Genomic DNA, 27,052 nt, shown 5'->3' with positions numbered 1-27,052 from the left:
TTTTTATAATTTTCATTCGTCGGGCAATTTCCAGCTTTCATAAAATGCTCGTTACGCCGTGAAACCTCATTAAATACGACGCTTTTCATACTATAGCAGTCGCAGATTCCTCAAATTATGTTTCAAGATTTACAGTATCATCGTAACTTCTTTTGATGTATTTTTTACCCTTTGGAATAATTTCGGTCGGAATTTTTCTATAATTTTTGTCGCTATTCTCGGAATTTGGAAGAAGAATATTTTAACGTTTTGTTACGATCCTATGAAATGTACAATTTTTTAACAGTATCACAACGATGCTCGCTCTTTTGTAATGTTGGAATTTCCAATAATATACTAACGTGTTTCAAAAATTCGTATTTTTCAGGTATTTGTCTGAATTTTGCAACGCTACATGATATGTATTGTTGCGAAGTCTTTTGAAAACTGCTGTGTGCATTGTAATAAAGATTTTAGCATTCAATTAATAGTTCAACAATGTTCGATTTTAACTGAATTTCAAAACCGTATATTATTAAGATAACAGTGTTGAAGTTTTGTCAAAATAACAGCTACCTCTATTACCTGATAGAATCCGATTATTCTGTCAATTTTAACAACGATTCCATAATTAACCAATATTTATGCAGAAAATTGATTTGAAGGAAACAACTTTATTAATTTTCTACGATGAACTTTTCCAATTTAAATAAATATTTAATGACGTAGGCGAGCGTAAAAGAAAATATTCTTGCTAGGAGGAACGTGTCTGAAGAATGTCAAGGGAATGGGCGGATCACATTGTTCCACTATTGGTACACCTACATGTATCGATATTCAGGCAAACGTTTATTGCGATATCTTTGAATTCCGCATTCTTCCTGCACCATATTGTGAATTTTTGTTCTTTACTTTAAACCGAACGCGTTTCATTATAGGCAACGTTCGTAACATCAATTTTGATTAAAATTGCACGTATACGAACACTTATCTTAACACTTTGACTGTCACGCCAAAATCGCATGTTTCGCTCAGGACGTCACGGGAGTATTTTTTATTATTCAAAGCATATAATGGCAAAATAATAATAAATTGACGATGTAAGACAACATTGTTCCCCAATGGACCGTTTATCTTATTGGTGGTCACGGGTGACCATCGTGGCGCTTTGGTAACAGTTGATAGCCACATATTATAACAAGGCTTCGTTTATTTCAACAAACCATTCGGGTTCGTTACTTCGTCGTAAGCAAAACGTGCAGAATATATTGTTGAAACGTGTAGAGGATATTAGTAAACAGTATTTGCTCGTTCTATATATAATAGCAAGGTATGTGCATACTTCTAACTTCAATTATACGATTATAAAGCAGCATTTACGATTATTTCCTAAGCTGTGTTTATAATAATATTCGTGGATTACCCCTCAAAGATATGGATGCAAACACAGTGCACCGTTAGATGCAACATTTGTCCTCATTTTTTTTTTTATTGATGTTCTAATAAGAATGTTCCATTGTTCAATGGGGCACTTTTTATTTCAAAGTATCTTCTATTTATCGGTTATATTCAAAATGCCCTAATTGTCAATTTTCATACAATTTTTACAATTGTAAAAAGTTCAAGAGCTCCATTCACCAATGATCACCGTGGCGTCACAGGAGAAACCGTGGCCGGTCATATATGACCAACGTGGTAGTCAAAGTGTTAATGTATAGTGCAATAGAAAAATATGTAAATTTATTTAAGAACGCGTGTCTATAGTTGCAATGATTTATTTTAATGAATTCCTATTACACATGTACTAACGTGTATACATGTTTCTGCGACTAAATTTTTTTTTATTTGGAAGTAGTTTACAATCAATTCTCATTGAGAATTATAAGTAAATTATTCTGACGTGGTACTATAACGTGAATAATGAATGATCATCGTATGTTTGATTCTAGCTGAATCTAATGTTTAAATCTAGAGGGTAATGTCTTTTTAGCCTGCGGATCTGATCCGTCGTGTCAAGTAATTGAGTAACAAGTGGGTTTTGGTGGTTGTTAATTCTTATGTTATATCTATTACTGAATTTGCATAATTCTTCTTTAACTGTAGGTATCTTAAGTATTGTTTCGTTGGTAACATACCAAGGTGCATCTATTAAGAATCTTAGAGTCTTTGATTGGAATCGTTGAAGAATTTCTATATTGGAATTACTCGCTGTTCCCCATAGTTGAATCCCATACGTTCAAACAGGTTTTAATATGGCTTTATATAGCATTATTTTACTCTGCACGCTTAAGTTGGAACGTCTGCTAATGAACCAGTAGAATTTTTTAAATTTTAATTTAAGCTGCTTGGATTTATCTACGATGTCTGCGACTAAATGAACCAGAAATTCTCATACAAAGTTCATAACATGCCTTGCAGTACTCGAGAAAATTGTGTCAAGTGATTAAGTTGCCATAGTAAACGCAGTCTCGGTTAGACTCAAAGACACGAAACATTCGCAATGGAAACGACAAAAGGACTAAACTACGTTTCGACCAATTGCATTTCCTAATGTCTAATGCTATCTGTTTAATATGGAATGCGGGTCAACGACATAAGTTGAGTATAACTTTGTTTCGCAGAGTATTGGAATTACAATATCGCGATGTTCAAAACGTAAATGGAAATTGTTCAGATTGTTGTTGCCTAAACGAGACTGCACGTTGTTAGCAGCGATTACGTATATTCCAACTTGTTCGTTACGTTAGTTTGGAAACGTGCAATAAATGTTCTCGATGTTGTTGAATCTTCTGGTAGCTTCTATTTATTTTATTTCACATCGTGAAATTCAATTGCGCGAGATATTCCTGGAAAAATCGTTTCGAAACATGAGCTCGCCTTCATCGAATCCTAATTAGAGTTAGAGTTGTTAATATTTTATGCTTGTTAGACTGCAAGGGACAAATATCCTGAAGCGACGCTGAAACCTGAAATTTGTCTTTGGGCCTGCGAAATTTAAATCATGCACCGTTTAATTCATAAATTATTGAATTTAAATCGCTCAGACGTTAGTAACTCTCGAAACCTCATCAAGTTGTAGAATTTCTGCATATTCGAATTCGGGATCTGTGATCTTATGGAAAGTTACGTTCCGTGTATAAGAGCTATGCTAACGATGCATTAAGTATGCATATGCGTGGTATGTTGATACTGCAGCCAGGGTAACAATCAAATGTTCTAAGTTTGATGCTAATTACCATACGTGATGTGGATACGATATCTGTCCCCGAAATTATGTCGTACGTTTGCGTTTCAAGTTCTATCGTACCATCTGCTTCTACAATATCCCATCGTAAAATTTATTTGACGACATAATTTGTACACATAATTTGTTCTTTAAATGTGTTTTGATATTGCTGCGTGCTTTCTATAATTTTATATTATAAGACAACCGTGGATGTTCATGCAGGTTCATATTTGTATCGAAATAAGTAGCGAAAGAAATGAAATGTAAGTAGAGGTTCGTTTCAACTACTTGATATACACAACGTGCGTTTTATTTTGGATATTGGATATGCGGATTTTCATATTATGTGCATTTTGTAATTTTATGCATCCTTAAACGCTTCATATATATTCAATAAACATCCGCAGTCTGACTATAGGAAATTAATGATAATATAAACGTGCCATTCGTTACAGTATACATAAAATATAATAAATATAATATTTTCGAAATTGCGCATAAGATTAATATCGCTACTTATTGATTTCATTTAATTACTACTAATGTCATGATGAACGATAATTTTACATAAATGATACGCAGCTGATACAGTTAATGTCATGTTGTATTATATTACATATATTGTATGCGCGGTGTATCTGCGAAACGAATATTCATGAAATTATTAATGAATAAATTGTATGTTTATCAAATTACCGTCCAATCGACGATATCGTTTAGAACATGCATAACATTTTAAAAACAATATTTTATTATATATGAAATTGTAATATGCTTGAAATTCGATCTCCTTTCTACAGGCGCGTACAAATATGTAAACGGATAACGATATGATAATATAATAATAATAATACTGTCATAAAGTAATTCGATCTGTTTGAACAATATTAAAACCACAATGTGAACCCAAGGTATGTTCATACTTATACCCGTTTTCATCTTGTTTTAGTTCTCGCTTTACAGTTACAAGAACTAAACTTTAGTTCTTATAAGTTCAGCTCTTCACTCATAAGAACTGAAACTTCAGTTACGAGAAGATCAATAACCAATATCGCATTCTAAAATGTTGCAGCGATATCGTATGGTATTCCAATTAAAACGATGGAAAAAGGGCTGTGCTTGCATATTTTCGTGAACGTTACGCATGGCTGACTCGAAGAATTATTTTGGTGTTGTTCGGAGAATTTAAATAATCGTGCTAGAAAATCGTACGAGAATTTTGTGCCGAAGAGAAAGAAGAACCATAAAGAATCGCGAATGAGAAACGTCTCAGAAACGTCAGATTGCCTGTATTTCCTTGGGAGGGAACATGAAACAAACGATGCGATTTATAGGATGCTCTGAAGCCTGTAATACCTCGATTTGTCATGCGAAATTTCTTTGAAACTGGAGGAAAGTGATAGAAATAAAGCGTCTTGTTTGCAAATATCACACGTCGATAGTGAAACGATAGTGAAATGAACGGGAGAATCGTCCTTTTTTTAAAATCTTGTCATTTCATCCGTAGCGAGATGTTCAGCACTCCACTGTTCTTTATTGGTTAAGAATCAGAGCTGAATGGCAGTTTTAATAAAACCTTCCTTTCTATTAATTTCAAAACAGTTTATACAATGCAGATCGCGCGAATACTACAATACCTCTGTTTGCAATACTATTTTGTGCCAGGGAAATAAAAACCTTGTTTTTTATACAAACAATACGCGCTGTATCCTTTCAATTCTCGTCTACGCCCTGTCGCTTTTCGCTTTATTTCTCGTTTAAGTTTCCTGCGTCAGTCGGGTCGATGTCAGGCGCGTAAAAGGCGCGTTCGTTGAGAACAGCATCGGTGTCTGACGATTTTCCAGCAATTATTTTCGTATTTAATTATTTGGATATTTACGATAATGCGTATAATATATCATCTGACTCTTTCTACCTTACAGTCGAATATTTCCCTCTCACGAATAGATTCCAGAAAATACTTCTTGCAGACTTAAAAATTTAAAATAACGTCCAGTCCATGAATTTCTCATCATTCGCCATCGACTTGGATTTTCCTTCTCGTTTCTTCCCTAGAAAATATACAGACTGGAATCAATGCGTCGCTTTCGATACGTATTTGTAACGCGGATGCTTTTTAAAAGATCTAACTACTTTACAATACGCTTTATAATACAATATGTTTCTATAGCAGTTATAGAAAAGAAAATGCGAACGAATGATTTACCTGACGCGCTCGACTTTATAATATACGAGTACTCCGCAGTATAATAAAATATTTTGAACAGGAGCTATGGAAGAGAAAACGCGATTGAATGCGAGCTAAACGATAGGAAGTTGTATCGGACTCACATAATATAACGATCGAGTATCGGTCCGTGGCGAAGCGTTGTATTACCGCGGGTCACAAGAGGCACACTGACAATACTTGTTACTGCCGTGTTGCCTAGCTACAATATGCACTTTGTGCTTATTAACGCTATTATGCCATTTGGCCAACGTAACGCGAGCGCGCAAACACCACTTTGATATAAGTGTCTGTGTTGTGTGGGTTGGACACAACAATATTCTTCGAACGAACGAAGCGAAGCTCTTGGTTCTTTGGTTGACAGAAGGAAATTTTATGACAAAGAGGCTCACATTGACGAGAAACTATTCCTCTAGCAAAGAATCGTTAATATTCTTTGTCGTTCACAGACAGTAGGAGAATTAATTGGCGGCTTGGAACTGACAGAGATGAAAGTAGCAACTTTGAGAAGCTGAATTTAGTTTCGTATTTAGCAACTTAAAAGCATCGTACCTTTATATTCTCATAATTAATTAAATTATAATTCGATTCTCTGTCACGATACGTTTCTATTCACGAACGAATGTAATGGATTATTCGTAATAATAAACGCAGAACCATTTTCCGAACACCAGCAATTGGTTGATCCTATGCCATTATGATTCTCAGCCAGTCAATTCTAAATTATTTTCCGAAGGATTTTATTTCAACTGAACTGGAATTTTTGTCCTAAAGCAGACACAGACGCAGAGATTTATCTCGCATTAATTCGTTAAACGATCAACGCACGATTCGCCTTCCTATGAATTTCCTTTGTGGAAAAATATTCCTGTGAAACTTCATCATCCCATTTCTCTTTTAATTGATCGATCTCGCGCAAGTAATTATCGCGAAGAAGAATATCAAAGTTAATCTTGTACTTGTTCTAACCGTTATCCTGAAATTTGTAATTAAGAACGAGCTTGTGGTTTTTACTTATATACAGTTACGAAACTCTTCGAAAGAAATATTATACAAAGTATAATATAAAACTGAAAAGATCAGTTGCCTTGAAAGGCAAGGGAATGCAGGCCTGACTGATTATTTCTGATGATCATTCATACGTATATATCAATGCATATAGAAATAAGACGACACGGAAATGCGCGATGGTGAGCGATAGAGAGTAGAGTACCTGTTTGCTTCTATGCTGCTCCGCTAATCATATTTTCTACCAGACTCGTCGTCATCGAAAATACAACGAAACAAGATATCTCGGCATTTAAACAAAAGGTAACACGACACCGACCTAATTAGCTACTTTTGTACATTTATCTGATGATCCGTGTAATATTCGATAAAAAAAGGACACGTTGCTGATTTATGTCCTTCTAGCGGGATTTAATTTCAAATAACGGCCATGACGATGACGATGAAATGGACGGTAAAGATCGTATTGCAAAATACGTTCTTAAAAATCTGCATTCGCTCGATTTAATTTTTTGGCAGAGTATGGACATTGAACGGGGAAAGTTTACTTTGTCAACGTATCTTTTTTAATTCCGTGAAAGAGTTCTGAACGTACATATTTACGTTCAGACGAAAGAGTGAACGATATTGTAGCTGGCATTTCAGATTGTTTGAAGAATATATATTTTTGGAACACTGTGTTGCGCTAAACTACGGAGGAGCTAGCAATATTGTTACCAGTTCGTATTCATCACAGTGACAAGTTGATGAGCTACGTACGTGATAGGTTGAAAGATTTTTCAAAGGAAAATTTCTGTTTTCCTATTCGTGACACGCGTGTTGTGCAGAATATTTTCAATTTTATTTCAATTTTGTAGAATATTCCAGAAAGATTTTATTATATTTTCGATCTAAAGGCTGCTAATTGCTATACGAAGAACGAACAAAGTTAATTACCCGACTGGATTTTTTACGATTTTCAACGTTGTTCTAACGTTGTTTATGTTTTCATCGTTTCAGCAGCGATGATTATGGATTTGAATAGCGTGGCGAGTCAATACCTGATAAAATTATTTACACGATATTTTTTTATATGCGAAAATGTTTTCAGTGTGTCGGATCGCGTTATGTTTCTTGTTAAATATTTAAACGTTCGTTCGAATGGCAACGTGATTGACACGACACGAGATGGAGAAAATCTTTCGTTTCGCACGTTCTGTTATTGTTATAACATCGGTGCAGTTTCGTGTTCTAACTCAGACAGACGTAAGTAAAGCTGTATTATTGCTGATATGTAAGCCAGAAAGATTCCAAAAGAAAAACCCTTATAATTGTATAAAAGTAGCAACGAATATCCTTTTAGAACGAATATTCTCCATATTGGCTAGCAAACTGCGGATTTTTATTTATTTATGAGAAATTCGAAACTACGAGGAAGCACGGAATACGCGGTATACACACAAATACGAAAAACATCCAAAGTATACTACTCGTTACATTATTTGGTAAAACAATCTTTTACCCAGGCTGCACTTTTTAAATTACCTGCCGAAAAATATGAATTTGCTCGAGGGTTGTTTCCAAAATTTAATTTCGAAAAATGAAGAACAATATTTTTAGAGTACGACTGACTCGCAAATATACAAAAACGAAGAAAAGCTGTTAAAAGTGGTGGAAGTTTTTCACCACTTCCGGCCTAAGATCTAAAGATTCTTACATCTTTCGATGTCTGTCGTTTGTTTTCGTATCAACCTGTTTCGATAAAATGTTTAACATGTACGTAACTGCTATCTATCTTCAGAATATATTGTTTAAATTTTTATTACAAGTAAAGAGCGAGCTTTACCTTTTTCCTCGCGATATTGGCCAATTGCAAATTTTTCAAAATGCTTTTTCACTCGTCATCTAATAAACTAACGATTCTAACTTCTCAGAAAAACTCAAGCCCTTTGATAGAATTTTAAAAATGTTGTTCCGTTTCCAATGGCGTAGGAATACTTTCGTCCGGCACTGTGTGTATTTTTCGTATATGCAACGTGATGTTAGCACGATTGCTTTCCGATAGTACCATTGTTTTCCTTGTCGTCGATTGATAACGTGCAGTTTTAACGACACGTTTCCCTTTATAATATTCATCATGTGCGTTTGCAAATTGTATAGAAATCGAAAATAAGACGGGCGTCTGAAATTGTACGATCGTTTGAAAGATTCGCGACAAACGGAAGACTTCTAAAAAATTTCTAGTGAAATATCCTATTAAGACTGTCGAGAGGAATCGAAAGTATTCGGACAAATTTCATTAATGAAAATCCAACGGAAGTTTTTCTTCTTAGAGAAGAAAAGATTTCGACGTTCATGCGATTTCCTTGGCGATCCTCGGAGAGTTCCGCTTTCGCGAGACGCTACCGTGCTTCTTTCATCTTTGGAAAAGGGATTTTTATTGAATCTGCTTAGGCAAAATAAAATATTTTAGCATTTTAATGCTTTAAAACGAAAAGTGACGTTGTTACAATGAAATCGTGAAAGTATTATAGAACAGGTGAATGGAAAAAAAGGTATAATATTCGAGAAATATGGGAAATTATGCTAATCGGTATAAGCTACCTATTCGGTGTAAAAATGTGGCTGCTGAATGAAGTTCAATTTCATTGTTGGAATAAGCTTTAAAATTCTCTTCAAATGGAAAAAGTTCAAGATATTTACCATTGTTTTTGCCTTAACATTATCGTAATCATTAATGCACAATAATTCACTAGATAGTACTGTCACTTTTTAACACTGACTTCTCCAGTAGAAGTTATAATTTGAAATGTAAACAAGAATTTCTCTCAAGAATTAAGAGATATATCGAGATTATCCTTTTCTTATCTGCCTCGGTTAATTTTTAACATTCCAAATAGCTTTTTCAGAATTGTTTACACGTTGGTTCTTAATTATTTATACGTTTTGCATTGCATCGAAGCGAATGTATCAAGCGATATATAATATCTACATGTTATTTGGCACAACCTTGCATATCATTCAAATTCCTACGTTTCGAATGTATAGTTAAAAAGCGAATGGGATATTTTCCGTGTAACGTACACATGTTGAATATGTGGAAACACGTGATCGCGTGGAAGCACGCGAACGCGTAGAAACACGTGAAGCACGCGTTTTATGTTTGAATTACGGAGAGTATTTATCAACGCAAACTATTTTCATATATTGGAAAAAATAATTATTAGCAATAAACATTAAATATTTATGTTTTTCCTTGCGAACAGAAGATAAAAGTTGGCAAACGTTTGAATTAAATCGAACGATTAGACGTGTCATTATAAACTTGTCGAAGGTATATTTTTAAAAACTTATTTCTGCGAAATGCGCAGAAGATCGACGAGAGTCGTTGAAGAAAGTACGAAAAGTACAAGAATAATGTGTTTCTTCGATTGTATAATTTTCGTGTATCACCGTTTTGCGTTTTCGCCGAGTCATCGAATTTTTTTGGCAAAAACGTGTCTTTCAGAAGCTCGGCCCAGCTTTCTTTCCAGTGTTATTCGGAACTGTTCCATTCGCGGGCAAAAATTGCCACGGTGCTCGTGTTTTTAATTGCGTTACGATGTATATCGTTGGTTTGCAGCAATAAAGTGAAAATAAGTCGTTTATTTTCCCGACGTTAAGTACTAATCAAACACCTAAGTAATCGAGAAACCTGTCGAAAGTGAAGTTCTTGAAGTATTTTATATATTTTGTGTGCTTCAATATGTGTTGTATATATCTGTGTATTCGTGTGAAAGTCACAGGTGAAAAACACAAGTCGTGTTTTCTGTCTTTTATGCAATTTAATTCAACTTGTTGTCGATCAATTGCACATCGAAACTATCTTCACATTTAATTTTGGAATAAAATGCATGCTTTTGTCACCCGAACATCTGACAGACTTTCATTTTACGCTAACATAATATCTAGACTGACGTTATTCGTTTCCCACGGAATACCTTGAATTTATCATTTATTTTTAGAAGACTCGCATATCTTGAATCTATCAGGTTATTCCCTTCTTCAGCTATTTTATATCAAAATACTTCTCTTCGTTCGCTATGTTACATAAAAGTCAAATTCAACAGAAACGGACTTATCATATTTTTCACGTGTGGTATTCACGTGCACGATATAAACTAACAAGTTTCGGCTTCCACGTAACATCGTCAAAGTGGAAAGGGTTAAAACGCAAAACAATCTTTTCCCATAGCTCTTTGGCTACTCTTACACTAACTCAGCAAAGCTAATGTAGAACTTACGTGGCTTCTGCATGTGTCTAGAGACTCAAAACTACGTATACTTCTTTGGATTCGTATTTCTTTCTACTACATCTTCGACAAACGTCGATGGTAACTTTATTTTTTGGAAAAAGGAAAAATCTCTGATCACTGAAAGTGCGTTTCTAATCGGCGTACGTGTACGATGTACTTCTGTCTTCTTTATTTTTTAATTCGACAGGTCGCGTTTACTAACGTGCGAGCTGCGACGTAATCGCGAATGGGAACCTGAGATACTCGACGAAGTTAGCTGCGACGATAGTGAAACGTTGGATTACTTTTTCAAGAAACATCTAAAAATCTTACGGTGCAAGAATACAAGTCGTGAGAATCGCGAGATACTATACTTGAGAAACAATTTCATTCTATTCCAACGAGACGTATTGAAAGAAATTTTCGTTTTGCACACGCGCGAAAGATCCTAACGTTCTTTGTACTTTCGTCTTTATTCGTCGAGTTTCTTTCCATCTTTTAATCTCGCCGATTCAGCTACACGTCCAAACAATTTTGTCGATTCTGTCGAAGATAACAGCTTTAAGAGTCTAAGTTCGTATCAGTTTCAGTCCCATGGCAAATTTAAGATAACTGAACACGTGCAGGATGCAACTCACCGATCCGTGGAGTATCTGCTTAAGGATCGTTCAGCAAGGATTCGTACGATGCTGCTTCATACGACGCTACTATTTCCACTTCGACGATTATGATCTATCATCCGTAAAATTCGGCCGATATCAGTTTGACATTATTCCGATATCCCATGAAATGACTTCAATCCATTCGATCCATGCGATCACGCTTCTCTACTCGTACATAGCATTCACTTGCTGCGACCTTTCGACGCGCCGCTTGATCGAAATATTCCGGTCGATATGAACCAGGAAGCATCGCACGACATTCGATGGACAACCAATTTACAAAACATCGGACACGCGGTTTACAGTCAGTGAAACAATGAAAGGCGTCGCGTAAAGAGCGAAACTGTTAAATCGATCTCGCGTCACGGTGACAAAGTCAATCTCGAAGACGTTGAGACATTTCAAGGAGTTCTTCGTGGACAGGTATTGCGATCGTTTCGTTTACAGGCGTCAGTTTCAATTGCATGGAACTCGGCTGTTTCAGCATGCTGCTATTATGCAACTCGATTACGAACGATCCACGGTACGTTGTTCAGCTTCGAACCGTGTTGCTTCAACTTCCTTGAAGAGCCGATCGTTCGATCGGCTGATTAAGTCACGGTGTTTGTCAACGACTTCGAAAAACACGTGTTCGTTATAAATACACTGTGAGTAGCAGTAGGTTAGGACTTAAGTACATCGGAATCTGGCTGTTTGAACAGACGTCAACGCGTATTGCCTGAGCAGCTGCGTTCGACGTATCGATGTTGACAGCCGGAGCGCTGCGACCAAGAGCGGATCAAAGGGTTCTGACAGATTCCTCGATTCCTTTGGAACGTGTGCAAATTGATCGTAGGTTCTTTCACTCGTGCCTGTGCGTGTTTCATCCGAGACAACGACGTGCATGATTCATCCGAGACAACGACGAATCAACCCTCTATCAGTTTACTTGTTCGCCGGTTCAGCTTGCAAATTTAAAGGGCCAACCGATTTTTAGCGATTCTCGATCCTTTTCTCTTTCGTTCGATTCCCTTCGATCCGAAATTTTCTTCTTCTTTACTACTTACGTTCGAACTATTACTCGTAATACACCGTTTATAAGTAAATATTATTTTAATGAGACATCGGTAATTGAGATTACGTATGTAAGAGAACCAACCACCTTCTCTTCGTCCAATCACTCGTAGCTGCCATAAATTATACTTTCTCTTCTATTTTAAATGTACAGCGATGATCGTCGAACGATTGCTGTTAATCCACGCGTAATTACCATGGCGTTTCGATACAATAGGATTTTCACGATCAACGTAACAACGGTTATTGCGATCGGGATCGTTTGGTTTGGTGTGCGCGCTTTCCGAGAACTCGCGACGAAATGCGGCCGGTTTTCACGAGGAATATCGTGAACGAGGGGGTGGGGGTGCCTGCGGTGGGGCGGCAGACTTCGGCAAGGCTTTTCCTCGTGGAAGGAGATCATCGTGGAACCTGCGCCGTTGATCGTCGCTGCTGCCTCCTACGAATCTTAACTCACAGAGGGGCCATTTTTTATCCGCTTCGCTATTGTGTACACGCTGAAAATAATGGCTCTGAACAATTAACGATTGCCCCTTTTGTACCACTATGCGTTTTGTATCTTTATATTTGGGTTGTCCGGTCAATGCTGGTTGTAAGATTCAACGTGAAAACCACCGAAATTGAACCGACAACGAGGTGTAGTTGTATTTATTTGTGTAGGGCGATGAAAAGAAAGGGTTTACGACTTCACGGTTACCACTGTATGGTTGGCCTTTTTATACTCTCACTCTGTCAATTCTGGTTGAACGACTCTACGTGAAAACCGTTGAAATTCACTTCACAAGAAACTGTATTCGTATTTATTTCTGTAGGGCGATGAAAGGAGAGGGTGTTTGAGAAAAATAAAAAATATTTTTCTTACTAATGACATGAATTTTCCATTCGCAGTGATAACTTTACGAGTAAGTATACTAAAGTATAAGAAAGTCCTTAAAACGGAATTTAAATTAATTCTCCATTCTGTCTTATATCCAATGTGTTGCTGGAAGTTGCTCACCGATGATGCTGCACGCTCATAGATACCCGTGTATTAGATTGTCCGAAAAGTGTCTTTCCTCTACAGACACGTCTTTTACAACAACGCATCTTTATACAAACATTGTTTTTTTATTTGGAAGAATTTTACAATTTCTCATTGAGAATTGTAAGTAAATTATTCTGGCGTGGTATTATAACGTGAATAATAAGTGATTATCGTATGTTTGATTCTAGCTGAATCTAATGTTTAAATCTGGTTTGTGCAAACATGAAACCTAATCTGTCGGACGATCTTTAATTTGATAGAACAAAATGGATCATCCGTAATTCGATAAAATAATATAAAACGAAAAACGCTGTGCGTCTATTATTTCCTCATAAAACGAGAGAAACTTTTCGAACAATCTAATACATGCGAAGATACGTGTTATATCGAAAGGATTTATTAGGGTTGTTTAGTATCTATGCTAATTAAATATTTCGTATTATATTATATCTCTTTTGACCAGAGTTTCGGGTCTCTTCCTTTTTATCATGCTGTATTTTCAGCTCGATTACAATTTTTTCATTGATCTTGTTCGTCATCCTATTACGATTTAATTGATCGATGATTGATTTTTATTTTATTTTATTTTCGACGTTACGTTTGCTTGACTAACGATCGTTTAATTTTGATTTCGATCTGCCTCCAAAGATGAGCTTTTAATTTCCATTCGTGGCTTCGGTGAATTATTCCAATGGTTGATCAGTTTTCTTGGAATTGGCACAATTAAGAACTGAAGTGCAGGGAATATTAGAACGAATGTTCCTGATATATCAGCCAGCAGAAAAGCGACAGAGAAGTAGTATACGTTCGACGAAACGAATAAAGGCGAGTAAGTTATCGATGAACGTGTATCCTTGTGTAAATGATGCTTGAGAATGTGTTTAAAATCGTTTAGCGGGATTAATCGTTGTTGTTTGATTTGCTGTAACGGTTATGAGTGTACTTATATGTTATGCGATGTTATGCGATACAGGTAACTTTGTCGAGAAATAATCAGGATAAATTGAAATAAAAACGTATACAGCTACGATAGCAACAGCAGTAACGTCCATTCTAATCTTTTTGAAGAAATATATCACATAAGATTTACGTACTGAATATTATAATTTCTGGAGACTCTGCACTTATAATTATTATATAAATTCTGAATTTATAATTTATGCCTACTAATTTGCGACTATAACAAATTCTACAAATAGAAAAGCTCGTATGTTACAACGTCGTACATTAAGGTCGTTCAGAATAATTACAATATTTAATGACCGAATGTGTGCTATTTTCCTGAAATCAAATTAGCGTAGACGAAAAATTATTAGTCGAGATATATTACAAATTTGATTAAATTATCTGACCTTAAATTACTTTGCAGATAATAATTGAGTATTATACTTTGTACAAAAGGACATTGTAATCAAGTATAGTATCTAATTTGGGTGTAAAGCCATCTCATTAGATTCGTACACTGCGTATCTGTGCATTGAATTATACCGAGGTAATTTACACTTCTAAAGCAACCGAGACTGACTTACCGTAATTTAATGTAAATTGCATTGTATAATTAATTTCCTTTGCCGAAAAACATATTCGTCGTCGAAAAATTAAACCTTTACTTCTATAATAATCGTTATTCATATTTATCATTGGTATAATACTCGTTAATTTAATTAAATTCGTTTAATCGTGAATCGATGTCCGATGTACGGGCATACGAAAATGAATTTAAAAGAGCTGCAGCTAATTAATGTGATTAGTGTAACGAATTGTTTTCTCTTCGCAAATGTTTCGTACGTTTCGACTTCAATTTTAACAACACGTGCTTAGTCCGATATAGCGCAGCCTTTAATTAGTAAAATTATCATAGAGCTATTTCATGGTAGCCTTGTACATGCGATATGCTAACAAAAGAAAGAAATTCCGATATGTAATTAAAATGAACCGTTTGCTTTAGTCCATCTTAAGCCGCTTGTGTATCCAAGTACGTGTATTTCTTTCGAGCAATTATTTACACAGAGTGCTGACACAGTGCTGTATAATAATTTTTAATTAATTAGTGCGTATATAGTGGCAATTATACAGTCAGTGATTCTAGAATTGTTTAATCAAAAATTGTTCGATAAAAAATTAATTAATGTAAATAGAAACGTTAATAAATACATCATCTTGAATTGTAAATGTTTGCAAATTCTGAATACGATCTCTTAACGCGAAATTAAAAATCGTAAACGTTTTTCTTAATTTGCCGCAACTGGGTCAAAGTACACGTTTGGAAGGTTACACAATTTTTTAATTGTAATTTTTAATATTTCCTTCATTCCAAATATTAATTTTTGCGTCGTTATTACAGCTTTATCGTTTTACATATTATCACAAGAAATTGATCTAGTTTCGTGGTTTGTAACAAGCTTGTTAACCGATCATCATTTATCATCCCGTTATTCTCAGATATCTTGATTAGACGTTGATTAACTGGCCTGCGATAATATATAAAACGTGTCATAGAATTTCTTATAATCAACGCGACTATCGAGAAATAACATTGTTGGGAAAAAATGTATTTTCGTATTATAATTATTCATTCAGTTTTTTGTAAATAAAAAAATGCAAGAATAAAAAAGATTGTTTTTTAATAGAATTGAAGATACGAAACTTCTGTACAATGGGAAAATTGTTTAACACTTCAGAGGCTATAAATTATCGATTGGGAATGATTATAGGGAAAGTTGGTACTTCTACGTTCTATACCGCGTCATTTCGTCATCATTCATCATTTCATCATCATTTCATCCTACGACTCTTTAGCATTAAATGTGAAATTTGTTTCATCCCAAACGTAAGTGATTAAATTCTAATTACCTTTCACATTGATAGATTATCAATTAGGTAAACGAATAGTATCGTTAAATAAAAAATTATATTTTCGAGCAGTGAATTTTCATTCTATAAGACAATGTTTTTCTCGTTCGACAATGGTAGAAAATTAAGTTATTTTAAACCACTCGTAGTTAACATTAGACTTTTCTCTATTTCACGATCGCGTGTTGCCTTTCGCTATAACATAATCCTCCGCACAACAACGTATTATCCGGAGAATGAAAAGATTGTCTCTAACAAAATTGTATTGGACTATTTTCGACGTTCATCGATTCTTCGTCTCAAGTTATTTTACAATGATTTCCTTGCAATATTTTATTCTTGCTATATTATCTTATATTATATGATATAATATAACATAAGGAAAGAACGTCTTCTCTTTGGTACAAATATATTCCCTTTGATTTTGCGCAGCATTACAAAATGCTACGAACCTATATTGCGTTTGTTATTCATAAAACGATTATTAAAAATGATTCGCTTCGTTGTAATATGAGAAATATGAGATACTAAGGACCTTTAAAAGACAGCTTTAGCTTACAGTTACTCTCAATTTTCCACAGATATTATATTCATCGTGCCTTCTAAAAGTTCTTTTCTATCATGCATTGATCGTTCTCACCAATCATCGTAACAATTTATCCTTTGCACGTAATCAATGTATCCCTTTTATTTCGGAGGAATCGAGACATGCTTCGAATTCTTACTTGGAAAATCCTTCGTATTGGTTCCTTACCTCCATTTCGAATATAATAATAATTATATAATAATGATATAATGACAATATAAAAATCAGATATAAAAAAAGAAGCCAGTGCAAAACGATTATGTAGATGAATCAATAGATGCACCGAGAAATGATGAAATTGCCTAAATTTTTATACGGCCAAAGATACGTTTGTCAGTCGAGGTGAATTGTTATACTTCACTTAAGTATTTCTGTCTCGTTTTGCCGAGATACTAACAGATTTTCCAACGAACACTTTGTGCTGGAATAACATTTTTACGCGATTGTACGCACTCAGCACCGAGGGATGTAGGGAAGCAATGGAACTCGATACAATGCTGGGGTGGCGAAAAAGGAGAGGAATACGAGGAAAGAGAAAAATCGTCGCTAGATTTATTGTACCATCCCTGCGATGGAAAACCGATAAATACGAGTGTGCTGTAATGGAGAAAATAGACTTTTAAGCAACGAATTTCGTCGAATTTCGAAACAATTTCAACGTTTTTCGAATTTTAGTAACTTTTCGATATCTGCCGGACTGCTCTCTGACTTTTAACAAAGAATGTTGATTCGCTTCAAGCTTTGAATCGAACCATTCCACGATCATAGGATTCGAATTGGACCAGCAGATAAATCTAACTATTTTGCAATCGCGGGATTCTCGTTGGGCCATCCCGTACCTATAAAACTGTTTTCTCATGGCTTAGGTCGAGTCACCTCAAAGTTGTACAACTTGAGTTGAATATACCGCGATCACGAGCTCACCTTGGAAACGTGGAACTTGCGTTTAATTGTCATAGGAATTTGGACTTGCGCTGCTTAATTCTCATTCAACTGGCTACCTGAAACTGATCTAAGATGCTTTCTCAACAGATCTTGTAATTGTGGACTCTTAACAGCCAGGAAAGGACGATTACGTTGCTTGAAATTCTTCCATTTACGAATACCATGTGATCTTTTTACATTTCACGTTGACAATAAAATGCGAAATCGCCCGCTTTCTATTATTTTCTATCTTATTCAATCAGATAAAGGTCCCACCTAAAAAGAAACTGGCATTCGCCATCGATAGTTATAAAAGAATAAAGCGAGACTAAGAAGAACTTTCTAAAATCTCGTTGTAAATCAGAGAACGACATTTTTGGTATTTACAATAAATTCGTACTGCAATAGCAAACAGCTAGGCAGACCAGCTATTCTGGTGTCATTCATATTCATACGTGCTACGTCGTCGTTTAGGTGTACGTCTGTCTATGTATAAATTGCACGCCTACATTACGTCACAGTCGAAATATTTACGAGCGCTGATGGTATAACAACGACGTGTTCGCGTAAGGTGCGTCTGACACGTTAAACTTTGTGTTGTAATACACTTTCTTTTGTGGACACTGTCTAACAATGTCTTTGTTTAGAGAGCCATAGTAGGTCAGTCGCTATCAAAGTCCGATGAAAGAACCTTTTCTGGCAGAAAGCAAACAATCAATAATGAAAAACTTGCACGTGATTTAGATAACAGATTTATTTTATCTTTCCGGAAAATATCGATAAATTGACAAGATTATGACGAAGTAACGTTTGTTTTATTAACATCTATTTACATTTAGATTACTTTTAAATTACATTTAAATTACTTTTTAAATTACTTACATTTAAATTACTTGGGTAATTTTTCACATCGGAAGGTTGCACTTTTTTTTTATTTCAATTAACATAAGAGTATTACACTATGCGTTGGCGTGTACGAAGCTTCATTCGTTCTTCATTGTTGTCTGAATTTTAGATTCTTCAGATATCGTTACATCGATGATAATGGATTATTCAGAGGGAAGAACAGCTTTTAGAAATAGAAGTTTCGTGTACGTTGCGAACTAACAGTAACTGTATTGTGTTTCAACGAGAGCAACCTTTGCTCCTCGTATGGCTGTTTTACTTGCAGCTGCCTCGAACACGGCGAAGTGGATAGCAATATTCTCGATATTACGTTTCTACGATATTGCAAGAATCTGATATTAAACATTCTGTAATTAAAAAAGAATATGGTACGTTTTAAGTGCACAATTCATTAACTTCTGCGTTATTCGCGACACGGTCAATTATTTAATCGCGTTATAACATCCTCGTCAAAACGATCAATTAGTTCTACAAGAACGAAATGGCGATTCGATTTAATTAACGTATGTTATACGTTTATCGGTGTTATTTAACGTATATTAATGATGGATGGATCTACTTCAAAACCATCCAGATGACAGCAAACAAGAGATTAAGTTAAGCTCGTTAAATCGATCGAACTGGAAATAGCAAATTTTTATTTTAAAGCGATGGAACGACGTCTCGATGATATCGTCAAAGGAGTACTTGAAACTTCTCGCTATATCTTGGTCGATCTCGCGGTCACGTCGCGACGTCTGTCGAACAGAAAATGTTCCTTTCGTTCGAACGAACGTCGAAGTTTAATGGGATTGTCAATGTAACTCTTTGAATATTTATTTGACTGGACGTCAACAAAATGTTCAAATGCTTGCGTGAGGCCGGTGCGCGTTCTTCGAAGTGTAGCCGTGAAATTGACGTTCGGATAATCAACTTAAACGCGACTTTATTTCGCGACAACAGAAACTAACTTTGTCGTCTTATCTGATAATACAACGTCTCATTACAATTATAATAATAATTTACGAAAGCTTGATCGATAGTTAATCGGTCATCGAGGGTATAATTCTATTAATAACCGCGATCAATCCGTGCGATTAATCGCAATCATTTAATTGCAAATTTCCGTGTTCGCTATGGATATTGACCGTATTAATAAAACGGATGACGAGTACAATTCTGTTTGAAAATACGCGATAAACGGGCATAACGTAATTAACACGATTGCAGGCAAAGATGGTTGCTCATCGAAGAGAATATGATGAATGGAATCTTTTGTCTTCTGTAGAAAAGCAATTTTTAAACTCGATCCATCGATCAATTTCATGATACCAATTATGCGTTTTCATTTGGCTTTGGCATCTTGCGTTCTTTTATTGCAAAGTTTGTTCAATTTTCTGTTTAAATACGCCTATACGTTTAAATCCCTTTAACCGTCAAATAGTATTAAAATCGGAAAATAAACAAAAATGGATTTACCTTGATTTTCCACGCAACTTTCAGATATAATCTGTCGGCTTTGAAACATATTCAATCGAAAACTGCAGTATCCCATTTACATAAATAAATAGCGAAAGTAACATTCACAGGCAAATAGCATCAAGCTACAACGTTTATGATTAGGAACTTTAAATTAACGCACGATAAATTAATTACGCATCACGATACCCGAACGATTTTCCCAACGTTCGTCAGCCTCGACACGATATCAAGACACGAAGGGATACAATCAACGAGTCACCAGGTGTCTCGTTCCTTCTCTGTAGACGTTCGAAGATGCTTCACCGTGCTCTTCTATCGATCTTGAACTACTTACTGGAAGTCGAAGGATCCGCGTCCTCCTGGCGGGATGACGTAGCCGAAACCGAAGGATTATCGCGAATGTTAGGTGCTCGGAAAGACGGAAACGCGGTTTCCCATGAATCGGGTTAGTTGCGGGCGTGTCATGCGGAATACCGGCTGCTTTTCTACAGCGGCCTTGTCAACGTCGTCGTCTCCTGAGTAAGGATCCAGCTTAAACAAACCAAGACCCAGCCAAGAAAATGAGGAGGGGCACGCGAAACAGGCGTATATAGAGGTTTCCAGCCATGTCGTTCGACCATAGCACATCCACGTTTCGTCCAAGTCAGGGTATTTTTTGTGTAAACGAGCGTTCCTCGTTCGACCAACGACAGGGAAAATGAGAATCCTCCATTCCCTCGTAAGTATTAGCATCGATCGGTTCTCGTGTCTTTTGGGATTGAATTTCCGTTTGGAATTGGAATTGGGTTCTTGTTAATGGAGATCCGTCCCTCCGGCCAAGTATGTATCATAATTGAAATCTACGATCGAATTGTTTTAAACAATACTCGGTATTTCGTATGTTTTTTTTAAATTCTCTGCCATCTACTATCGATGATCGTGCCAGGTATACGTTCGAAGAAATTACTGCGAATTGGAAAGTTCCTTTCAGAATTTTATATCGTTTTGTTCCTCGTAGCGAATTTTTCTTGCTTCCTGATCTAAGGATTTTAAACGTTTACTTACTTTTATTTCAAAAATCGTCGCTAACTCTTGAATCTTTTAATATTTAGAAATGAGATGTACCTGTATGCGAATTTGTGGTCGGAGGAAATATTATAGATTTTGAAGATGATCATGTGTAAAAAAAAAAGGAAAGCACGTATGATAGAGACGTGGATTTTCTATTATTTCGAATTTTCTATTTGAAATTTTCACTTATTTCTGTCACCACGCAAGTGTCGTGTACATAACCCAGAGGAAACGGTTCTATTTCTTTTCTTAACATCCGATCGCTGTTCTCTGTCAATATTTGCAATTAGTGGAAAGGGAAGTGAGCGGACTTTAGATAAAAGGGAAAAAATCCAGTGGAACAATTTTTTAACATTGTATCTGTTACAAGTTTAGAAAGAACATGGTAGAAAATTCTTTGAAAAAATGTACGCCTAACTTTTCCAACAGTTTTTTCTATTTTTGTTAGTGATACTACCTGCAGTTACAAATACTGCACTATAAGCTGTACCATTTAACAAAGCATTAAAAGCTACAAGCTTCTTTTTCTGCCGCTTTGTTGATAAATACTTTTACAGTTCGTTGTTTTACAAAAGATTATTGTTCAATTGCTGAACGAATCTCGCTAGATAAAAGAGCACATGTCACGTAATACGTACGTATGTTCTACCTACAAACAGGTAGTAAAGACTGACAGTGATGATTCATTATTGCAATGCAATCGCCCTTAATTTATCTGTCGACGAAACAATTGACTGTATCGTCGTAAAACTAGCCATAATTTCATAAGTATAATAACATTTATTACGAAAACAGTAGTCGTTTTCTCATCTGCTAAAAATAAATAATTTTCACTTGCTAACATGATATTCCACATGATATTCTTGTTATAAATCTATTTTTCAATATTTCATGAAATAGGATAATGTCGTTAATAAGTAAAGTTTCCCTATTAGATGATATTTCTGTACATCGATTACATTTATGTGTTGTATTTACGTGCGTCTAATTGCCGTGTTAAAATTCCTGCAAATGAACGTAATAATTTATATTTCTGCTACGCAAATTTCGTTGTACGCAAATGCACGGTGTCATTCGTTAAAACATCAATAGAGAAGTTCCGCGCGGAAACCGCTGAAAATTTGAAAAAAAAAAATCATTCTGACGAATTTATCGAGCTGCTACTTTCTATCCGATGAAATATGTTGCAAAGCTGAACATTTTGAACAACTTTTTCCTATGCGTATAACCGACGGTCGGCCACGTTTTTCGAGTTACGAACGTGCAGAAATATTTCGCTGCTTTAGTTTCCAAGCTGGATTGGATTAATAGTAATAAGTAATAATTAATAATAATAAATCAAATAGTAATAAGCGGCTGGTACTGCTTATGTTAGGTGATATCGATTAATATTGCTATTATGTCGATCCAACTTGAAAGCTAAAGCAAACAGCTGCGCCGGTTATGTGTATTTATATTTAAAAATCATCAAACTGGGGCTGTTCGACAAGTTTCTCAAAATGTTGGTGATGTTTCAATTTCCTGCAGTTTCCGCATAAAATCATTGGAGTCGTGACGTTCGTTTATTGATATTCTGTCTTAATGAATGACACTCTTTTCGCGAGTACCCATCGCTTTGCATATAATGAAATGTAGCTTACGCGATCTATTTTTAACATCTACAGTATTCGTTTTAGTGGCGTATTGCATGTTTGTTCATTACGCTAATCAATATTGTATCCTCAATTTCAGATATTATTTCTCGGTTGTTTATTTGCACTGGGCAGCGGTGCCATTGAATCGTCGGAACCAAAGTTAAGCAGCAAATTAACACCGGTGAACAGTCCATCGTACGAGAATAACATCAAAGATTTAACAGCGTCTGCGAGCGATCGAAGTAAGTGTTGTTACAGTAAATTCTCGTGCACTTACATAGACGAATCGGTATGTAAATCTTGAAAACAGAATTTTTGTCCTAACCAAGTTATAAATTTATTATGCCTATTTTTTTAGTAAGTTTTCTATTAATTTATTATTACTCGGTTCTTCTATTAATTTATTTCGTTATAGACGATTACGTTTTGTGACTCGTTTTAAACAAAATTTCGAATGGCTTACGTTAATTAAGCGATCGTTCCTAGAATTCTACTTTTTTTTATCTCGTTCCATGATACGTAGAAGCGTAATTGCAAAAAAAAAAAAAGAGAAGAAAGAAAGAAAAAAAAATAGAAAAGAAGCATAAAGGAAGACTAGCGTTATTTAGTGCATTCAAAGAAGGATACTCGTAACTGCATAATTACAAGAGCCCCGTGGTTTTGTCGTCGTTGCGGCGAAATTACGACTGTTTCTAGGCATGATCGATCGTTATCCAACCTTTTCAACGTATTAAATAAGTGTGTCACTACCGTTCCCACGATCGAGCACTTCAAATGGTTTTCATTGTAAAAAACTGACATTCGATATAATAACATGCTAATCCGACGAGACTAGTCGAAGGTCCTTCGACAGTTGGCGGCGTCTTTTCTAACGACGGCGCCGTGTTCTGCATTAGATCATTGATATAATGACTCACGTAACGGAACAACAGAATCTGCATACGCGACGCGTGCGTGTTTCCAATTATTCGAATACTGCAGCGATGTCAGTTGATTTTTCATTTGATTTCATTTCGATTCGCGATAGCAAGCAAGTTTTATTATTTCTGCGTGAGAAAGGAAGAAAGAAACATAAAGACGAAGAAGTTGAAGAATCGATTGAATTAAATTGATCCTGTCTATTTGTTAAAATATCATTTACATCGAATCTGTGAATATCCACTTTCCAATGAAAATGATTATTGCGATACAACTGCAGGTCAAATCAAAGGATTACGACGAATCTCTTGACCTCCGTTTCCGTGCAATAATTACCGATGTTTTTAATTAGCTACAATAAGATTTATAATTGTGAATGCTCGTAAAATATTCTATGGAAATTCAGTGAACGATACTTGAATGAAACGTTAATATTGCAAGATCTTTCGTTCAAAATCTAATTGTTAATTGCCGTAGATGCGCGTAATTATAGACACACGGCCCATGGCATTCATATTCATAAATCATAGTACGCTGATTCTGAATTCAGGGGACGGCGTTTTCATCAATTGCAACTAATTGAATTTAAACGCGATTTAATTTGCAAATCTTGTTCCGTGGACATTGCGCGGTAATTGATGATTCATAAACTCATCATTCAACATCGCGTCATTTCCGCCACCATAAAACGGTGTGGATGAATGACGTGTATGTGTGAAAAAGCGTTCTACCATTCACTAGCATTCGCCAAGGTTCTACTGATTATCTATTCTTCTGTTCACACTGTGAGCCATAAAGTAATCTTCTCGATTCATACATGTTTTTCATTGCTCTTCAAAGTGTAATCAAACAATTGTAAATCACGACATCGCTGATAACATCTCTCTCTCTCTCTCTCTCTCTTTCAATATCATTTATTTGAGAAACTTTTGTACTTTCGAGGATTTTTGCAGTCGACGAATTCTGACGGGATTTTCGTTTAGGAATTTCCAAGTATTTCATAACAATCGACCTCAATTTCCTTATAAATTACAGTAATTCGCATAACCATTCTCTTGCCGTCTCGAGTGTTCATCATTTGCATGTAAATCCTTCGAAATCAATAGCTTTTTGTCGTCGATTGTAGTTAACACGAACGATCGATTATCGAATAAACATGAAACACGCGCATATAGGCGCATATAGACACATGAACACGTTTATATTTTTATTAATTTTTCGACACGAGTACGGAGATTATTATTAAAAAATTCCAAATTTCTTATCGACGAGGATGTATCATCGATCGATTAACGCTACTCCTTCGAAAATGTGGATTTTCTTAAAAGTTCCATTGGTTCCAGCGTTTCACCTTAGCAAAGAGTACGGTCAACCTACAGGATACGGTGGAGGCGGACCATATGGAAGTTATCTTGGTGGTTCGATTTATGGTCCTGGCACGGTATATCGTGGGACAGGCTTGAGCTCGGGATATCTAAATCCAGGCTATAGAGGCTATCCAGTGGGTGGGCCAAGTGGAATTATCGGGGGCGGCCATATAGGGTGAGGTTTCAGCACAATTCATAAATCTGTCACGTGGCTGACTTTTTAAGGAAGTGGTTTGTATAGTATGAATAAATTCGTAACGAGGATGTGTTAGGAAGAATTTGCAATAACTTATTAACATAACAAAAGAGTCGCGGTCGAGAACGTAGCAGTTCTTCCCGTTTACTCTCGATTCGAAAGTTTATTCGATGCATCTTCGAATTTCCTGAAATTTATATTTAACGCGTATCTTTGATACCGTATTATTTAATATCTAAATTATTGAATTTCATTCGCAATATCCCACATTTTATACGTCACACAACCGTAGGCCAATACTCGAAGATATTTAACATTTTTTCCAGTATACAAGGTACGGACAAATAACGTGTAAAAGCGACCACGATATGATTTTTGAGAAAATCGAGTTTGAAAATTTATCGAGTATAGTTGAACATGGTTAATCGCAAACTGGAGGCGACTAACTAAATAATCTACAGGAGGATCATTCTACGTGTGAAAGTAAATTGAAAATGTAGAATAAGATTTTTTCTCAACACGCCTCCGTGAAAAAAATATTTGAAAATTTACTAAGCGGATTCTTAACTAAACACGTCCAAACTCCACTTTCTCGGAAATAAAGCCTCACACGGGAAAATTTTATTCTACACTTTCGATTTGTTTTCGCGCGTAGAACGATCTGTCGATTATTTAGCCTTGCCCAGTCTCGAACTAATCAATGTTCAAGTACACTGGATAAATTTTCAAATTTAGTTTTTTCGAAAGCTAAGCCGAGAATGAACAAATGTTATTCTATATTTCTTCCTTATTTTTTCCACGAGCAATTTCGATCAGATCCTCCTATGAATATTTTCCCAAGTAATACGTGGTCCTATTAAAAAAGCGTAAACACGACAGTTTAACGACACTGATTTTGATCGATAGCGTGCGCCACGTTATTTCTCTTCGTTCCAGCTAACGATTCAAGATTTTTTAATCTTTTGATACCAGGTACGGCTATTACGGAAACATTGGGTACAATCCGGGATATAGAGGCTACGGATACGGTGGTTACGGGGGTTACGGAGGATATGGTGGAAACACATTAGGGGGCTATGCTGGGTATGGCAGTGGATATGCTTCAGGTGGTTACGGTTCTGGTACCTACGACGATGGATACTATGGATATGGTGGACGCGATAGTTACGGACGTTACGGTGGATTAGATGGTTATGGACGTTACAGTGGATTAGATGGGTATGGTTATGGGTATGGAACTGGATATAGTGGGTACGGAGGATCGAATTATGGATCCTCGTATAACGTAAGAAGCAACTACGATCCGTATCGCAGCACCAATTATGGAAGCTACGTTGGTAATCCATCGGGATACAGAGGCTACTCTTAAGTAGAACGAGGAGTATCGTAGTTTACAATACATTTTGCCTTTTTAACAAAGGATGCAGTGCAATCATTACAGCAGTATTTGCCAATACTGGGTTTAACTGTGTATGTGGCGTGCGAAGTTTCATTAATATTAATATTAGCTATTAATCTGTATTAACATTGGTAGATTGTCATTTTGTATTATTATGATTGATATTTCGTGAATAATGTATATGATAATAATAAATACAGATCGGTTATTAAAGCTACCTATCCATTTATTCGTGGAGAGTAGGGAGGCAATTTTTTTGTTTTTCAATGTATTTGTTTTTTTTACAATTGAAGGATGTTAATGGTCTTCGTTTAAATAAGATCGAT

At 35.8% G+C, this 27,052-nt stretch overlaps 2 protein-coding genes across 8 annotated transcripts in view; one reads left to right on the top strand and one right to left on the bottom strand.

Moving 5' to 3' along the window:
• The window catches only part of LOC117157067 (RYamide receptor), a 28,087-nt gene extending 7,608 nt beyond the window's left edge, over positions 1-20,479 (bottom strand). For 2 of the 6 annotated variants that reach the window (XR_013059304.1, XM_076621974.1), the window contains exons 1-2: positions 5,537-5,624; positions 5,121-5,256 (exon numbers count right to left, since the gene is read on the bottom strand). The gene's annotated coding sequence lies outside the window, so the exon portion shown is untranslated. Of the gene's footprint in view, positions 1-5,120; positions 5,257-5,411; positions 5,476-5,536; positions 5,625-11,331; positions 12,694-20,159 lie in introns of those variants that run through there. The other 4 variants (XM_076621975.1, XM_076621976.1, XM_033334758.2 and 1 more) reach the window with 4 other exon arrangements.
• A 265-nt stretch (positions 20,480-20,744) lies between these two features.
• LOC117157072 (uncharacterized) lies at positions 20,745-26,939 on the top strand. 2 transcript variants are annotated; one of them, XM_033334771.2, is made up of 4 exons: positions 20,745-20,880; positions 22,944-23,088; positions 25,108-25,306; positions 26,300-26,939. In XM_033334771.2, the coding sequence occupies exons 1-4, from the start codon at positions 20,860-20,862 to the stop codon at positions 26,694-26,696; spliced, it is 762 nt and encodes a 253-aa protein (XP_033190662.2). In that variant the 5' UTR covers positions 20,745-20,859; the 3' UTR covers positions 26,697-26,939. The 2 variants fall into 2 exon arrangements, with proteins under 2 accessions (XP_033190662.2, XP_033190660.2); XM_033334769.2 differs by having other exon boundaries at positions 25,093-25,306.
• Positions 26,940-27,052: the final 113 nt, after the last annotated feature.

The sequence above is a fragment of the Bombus vancouverensis genome, chromosome 10, assembly GCF_051014615.1.
Source record: "Bombus vancouverensis nearcticus chromosome 10, iyBomVanc1_principal, whole genome shotgun sequence".
NCBI classification, from domain to species: Eukaryota; Metazoa; Arthropoda; class Insecta; order Hymenoptera; family Apidae; genus Bombus; species Bombus vancouverensis.
Note: the sequence above shows the minus strand (reverse complement) of the source record. Positions and strands in the feature narration are given on the sequence as shown.

Excerpts from the sequence above, each read along its gene's own strand:
- LOC117157072 (XM_033334769.2), top strand. The coding sequence starts at position 20,860 with ATGAGAATCCTCCATTCCCTC. Across the intron at positions 20,881-22,943 it reads TGAGAATCCTCCATTCCCTC|ATATTATTTCTCGGTTGTTT; the intron begins GTAAGTATTAGC and ends CCTCAATTTCAG. Across the intron at positions 23,089-25,092 it reads AGCGTCTGCGAGCGATCGAA|TTCCATTGGTTCCAGCGTTT; the intron begins GTAAGTGTTGTT and ends TTTTCTTAAAAG.